At 50.4% G+C, this 6,000-nt stretch overlaps 1 protein-coding gene across 1 annotated transcript in view; it reads left to right on the top strand.

Moving 5' to 3' along the window:
• The first annotated feature begins 388 nt into the window (after positions 1-388).
• Positions 389-6,000, top strand: part of LOC147722553 (serpin B6-like) — a 65,551-nt gene continuing 59,939 nt past the window's right edge. The window contains exon 1 of the mRNA XM_086965085.1: positions 389-629. Within this exon, the coding sequence (XP_086821211.1) occupies positions 486-629 (144 nt within the window). The 5' untranslated portion in view covers positions 389-485. The remainder of the gene's footprint in view (positions 630-6,000) is intronic.

The raw sequence follows: 6,000 nt of genomic DNA, 5'->3' as shown, positions 1-6,000 counted from the left end.
AACTATCATGGTTTGACTGGTTTGAATACATTTTTCCTTTTTTTAAATTTATTTTATAAATCTGTTTCTGTAAGGTACCTTTTCTTTCAAATCCTTGTGAGAAAATAAAGCTCTCTGCTAAATGTCATTTCATGACACAAATTAATAATAATAGCGACTTAGGCAGTACCTTGGAACTTGCCCCGCAAAATCTCTTCACAATGTCTCTCCTTCGTGAAAGTCGATCACTTCTTCTCAGAAAAGACTTGTGAATTCAAGATGGCCGCTATATCGTTTTGACGTGTTTACTATGGGAAATTGGCCTTGTTGTTTGCGCGTCTTGAACGTGGCTTTGACGAGTTTTCTGTAGGTGATTGAGCACATATGACGTGTTGTTCCGTCGGCTCGAGATCGCTCACACACGTCACTGCTATCTCGCGCTCAATTTAAATCCAACGGCCAGATCTTTCCCAATTTCATCAATTCGCTGGTACTTACAGTGATTCATGGAGCGCTGCAGCCTCCAACGAATGGCCGCTCGTCAATTCTCGCAAACCATGTATGCTCGTCGCATTGGGTTCATCAGCCACTTCCTTCTACCTCGGGGTCTGAATCGCTTGGACACGCAGCCAGGAAGTCGCCAAAATGTAGTAAGTAATGAGGCTTCACAGAAGGTAGTTGTTTGAATAAGTATTAAGTATTTATTCAGTAGGTTACGCCAGGTAGAAATGTGTGGCTGTCTCTCTGGCTGGTCCGTCAGTAACTGCCACCACACAGAACCTACAAACCTTGTAGGAATGTGGAAGGCACCACCACAGCATTCCACACTCTGTAGCTAACCTAGGTAGTTACAACAGGAGCTATAGAGAATCCCTCAAATCTAGAGGTCCGCTCACCCCAGTTTATGGACGGTGGTTGTTTACGGAGCCTTCTGGCGTGCTTACACTTGAGGGCTGAGCTTTCAGATTCAGACAGAGGAGGACGTATCGCCAGTGAACACCTACCATCGCCAAAGAGGACCAGGGCCCAAAGAAAGGACACATGCCCAGTCTGCCGATTGTTCTACAGACCCTGCTGCAGCTTGCCTTGTCTGAATGTGTGTTTGTGTGTGTGCAGCGGCCCATACTCTTTTGCCTCACAAACAAATGCAAATTTCGACTGGCACTGTGTTTCTGATGCACACCACAGCGCCCAGCGGTGGCCTGTGGATTCATACAACACATAGGATTAAACAGCTTGTAAGAGACTGTATGAGCAGTAATAGCTGGGGGAAGGGGGCCAACAGGGGGCATTAGCAAATGGGAAACACTGCGCCATGTGGGAGACAGTAAATGGATTCACCAGGGCAAGAAGGGACAGCACTCACTAATATACCAACATAACACACTGTGAATATGGAAATAATATCGTAACACAGATGATCTCTGTGTTAACCTGGGCCATGCAGTCTTAATTAGGGGCACAGAGTCACTGTTTTAACATGGTGGTGCCTCGTCAACCACAGCAGCCAGAGGGACATAGATTCCCACTACTGTAAATGTCTATTATGATGCACAGTCTCTAGCTACAGTGTAAGGGTGCACAACAAAAGGTTTGCATGCAATGATAATGAATTTATGTTTTCAACGATGTTAATATTTTCTCTTCCAAACTACCAGTTTTTCTCACGATTACTATGCATTGTTTTTGACATTTTCTACACAGGACTTTTATGTTAAGACTTGACTTTTGCGCTTTGCTTTAAATTTGTACTTGCATCCAAAGTGGGCGAGGCAAGGGTTGCATGGGACAGACTGCGAGAGTACCGCGGGGAAAGGTTACATCACAGAGGGAGAGCGCGGGAAGCATCTCAGCAATGCAAACAGCCCCGCGGGGAGGGAGAGTGCTGGGGGAGGAAAAAACAGCACTGCAAAAAAGAGTGAGGGCAAAGCACTGCACAAAACGACTGCACTGTTAGAGAAACAGCGCTTCCTGTGGGGCTAGTCATCCCGAGCACTGCACGAGGGCGCGCTGCAGGTGAGAGGCATTACTGCAGAAGAGGGTTCTCAGCGCTATGAGAGAAACAGCTCTTCCAGCGAGAGACACAAGCGTTGCCTGAGTGTAAATCCAGCAGAGCGTGGAACAGGAAACACTGCAAGAGATAGTGCTGCACGAGTGGCTCCAAGTACGGTGTGCAAGAGAGGGGAAAGAGACCTTCTGTGGGAGAGAAAGAGCTCTGCGAGAGAGAGACCTGTGCATGCTTCCCCTCTGTCGAGGCCCCTACTGCTTGCCCGGAGTGCCAGGCTGTAGGACCGAGACGTCTGCAGCACTGTGGTGACGCCGACACTCAGCCGGACACATGGGTGTCTCTGGCCTCGACCACTAGGACCAGACCATGGACGGAGGTATGCAGCGCAGCCTTTCGGGTGAGTGCCCGCACAACTGGCGCCATCATTTCTAGTGCATCCTTTCACTAGTGCCCAAACTCTGGTGCACACATCACGGTTAACATCACAGGCTGGTTGAAGAGCACGTTCAGAGTGGTTTCTTGGAGCTATTTGCATCCACCTTGTTCGGTGCATGTCTGTGTGTTCTGACTGTTTTGTACCCTCTCCAGTCACGGCTAGCATGACGGGTGGGTGGGGGGGAGAGGGTGTGGAAATGGGGATGTCAGAGGAGGGGGGCATGGGGTGAGTCGGAAAGTGTTTGTTTAATTAAGAAAATTATATAAAATAATTTAAAACTTAACTTACCGTCCTGCACTGCTGCCACCTCAGCTTCTGGATAGGTCCACCGTCCGACTCCCTTCGTCCCTGAATTTAATTACTGCATCGTCATCAGCCAGAAGGCAGCCTCCCTCCCCTCCGTCAATCACAATGCTGCAATGGCAGCGTTGTGATTGGTATGGCGCAGCGGAGCGCGCCACACCTGAGACATTTTCTCGATGAGCAGCCTACAAAGAGAACAAACATTTACAATGCAATGGTCTCGGCATTGTTAAAGTTAGAGCTATGGCATTGCTCATGGCATTATTTTTTTAAATGTTTTTGTTTTTAAAACAAATAAATAAATGGCATTGTCATTTACAATGCCAATAGCTTAATCTCTCGCAAATGCGAGACCTATTGCATTTGCACCCACACACTGAGCCACACACACAAAGCAAGCCACACACACACACATACAGAGCCACCCACAGTCATTCACATAGAGCCACCCACACCCACACACACAGCCACCCACACAGAGCCACCTACAAAAAAAGCTACCCATATAGAGCCACACACACAGAGCCCAACACACACACACAGACCGAGCCACACACACACAGACAGAGCCACACACACACAGACAGAGCCACACACACACAGACAGAGCCACACACACACACAGACAGAGCCACACACACACACAGAGCCACACACACACACAGACAGAGCCACACACACACACACAGACAGAGCCACACACACACACAGACAGAGCCACACTCACACAGACAGAGCCACACTCACACAGACAGAGCCACACTCACACAGCCAGAGCCACACACAAACACAGACAGAGCCACACACACACAGAGGCACACACACACAGAGCCAAACACACACACAGCCCAACACACACACATACAAAGAGCCCAACACACACACACAGAGCCCAACACACACACACAGAGCCCAACACACACACACAGAGCCCAACACACACACACACGGAGCCCAACACGCACACACACAGCCAAGCACACACACAGAACCCAACACACACACACAGCCCAACACACACACACACACACACACAGACAGCCCAACACACACACACACACACACACAGAGCCCAACACACACACACACACACAGAGCCCAACACATACACAGAGCCCAACACACACACAGAGACAGAGCCCCCCACACACACAGCCCAACACACACACAGCCCAACACACACACACAGCCCAACACACACACACAGCCCAACACACACACATAGCCCAACACACACACACAGCCCAACACACACACACAGCCCAACACACACACACAGCCCAACACACACACATAGCCCAACACACACACATAGCCCAACACACACACATAGCCCAACACACACACATACCCCAACACACACACATAGCCCAACACACACACAGAGCCCAACATACACACAGAGCCCAACACACACACAGAGCCCAACACACACACAGAGCCCAACACACACACAGAGCCCAACACACACACAGAGCCCAACACACACACAGAGCCCAACACACACACAGAGCCCAACACACACACAGAGCCCAACACACACACAGCCCAACACACACACAGCCCAACACACACACAGCCCAACACACACAGCCCAACACACACACAGAGCCCAACACACACACAGAGCCCAACACACACACAGAGCCCAACACACACACAGAGCCCAACACACACACAGAGCCCAACACACACAAACACAGCCCAACACACACACACACAGCCCACACACACACAGCCCAACACACACACAGAGCCCAACACACAAACACACAGAGCCTAACACACACACAGAGCCCCCCCACACACAGACAGAGCCCCCCTCACACACACAGCCAGAGCCCAACACACACACACACACAGAGCCCAACACACACACACACACAGAGCCCAACACACACACAGAGCCCAACACACACACACACACAGAGCCCAACACACACACACACACAGAGCCCAACACACACACACACACAGAGCCCAACACACACACACACACACACTGAGCCCAACACACACACACTGAGCCCAACACACACACAGCCCCCCACACACACACAGAGCCCCCCACACACATCCCCCCACACACAGCCCCCCACACACACAGCCCCCACACACACAGAGCCCACCCACACGCACAGAGCCCCCCCACACACACAGAGCCCCACACACACAGCCCCACACACACACACAGCTACTCAGAGCCACACACAGTGCCCCCCACACACAGAGCCCCCCCACACAGAGCCCCCACACACAGCCCCCCCACACATAGCCCCCCCACACACAGAGCCCCCACACACACAGAGCCCCCACACACACAGCCCCCCCACACACAGCTACTCACAGAGCCACACACACACAGAGCACCACACACACACAGAGCACCCCCCACACACAGAGCCTCCCACACACAGAGCCCCCCACACACAGAGCCCCCCCCACACACAGAGCCCCCCCACACACAGAGCCCCCCCACACACACAGAGCCCCCCCACACACACAGAGCCCCCCCCCCACACACAGAGCCCCCCCACACACACAGAGCCCCCCCACACAAACAGAGCCCGCCCACACACAAAGAGCCCCCCCACACACACAGAGCCCCCCCACACACACAGAGCCCCCCCACACACACAGAGCCCCCCCACACACACACAGCCCCCCCACTCACACAGCCCCCACACACCAAAATACACAAGAAACAGAAAAATACTGCGTAAAAATTGGGAGAAAAATAGTCAAATTAGCTAGCAGCAGAGGAGTGAAATAACAGACTAAACGGCAGAAAACATAATAAACAGGATGAAAAATAATAAACAAATGTAAATTTGGCAAGAAAAACAGTAGTAAAATAACGTACAAGTTGAGTGATGAAGTGAAAAAACACACAACAAAAGAGTAAGCATTACAAGTGTTACAGAAAACAGACTGAATGAAAAGAAAAACCAGCGGGATAAAAGGGAAAAAAACAGTAGAAACTGCAAGTAAAGGGGCCAGAGCTTGAAAAGCAAGAAATATTACAAAAATTACCAACGCAGAAAAAAACACAGCAGAAAAATAAACAATCTGGACTCATAGGTTAACAAGTAAATTCAGTGGCATTTGGAAAAAAATAAGTCCAAATAAACGTACCTAGTTTGTGTTCAGGGAACGTCAGCAACAGACTCGGAAGAAAAGCGGTGGCTTATGTATTTCGACAGTGTTGCTCTTCATAAAATCGTAAGCAGCAAACTCAGAGAAAAAGGAGCGGCTCCCACCTCTAACTACAAAA

The sequence above is a fragment of the Lissotriton vulgaris genome, chromosome 4_1 (assembly GCF_964263255.1).
Source record: "Lissotriton vulgaris chromosome 4_1, aLisVul1.2, whole genome shotgun sequence".
NCBI classification, from domain to species: domain Eukaryota; kingdom Metazoa; phylum Chordata; class Amphibia; order Caudata; family Salamandridae; genus Lissotriton; species Lissotriton vulgaris.
The sequence above is the reverse complement of the archived record's forward strand: the minus strand, read 5'-3'. Positions and strand labels throughout refer to the sequence as shown.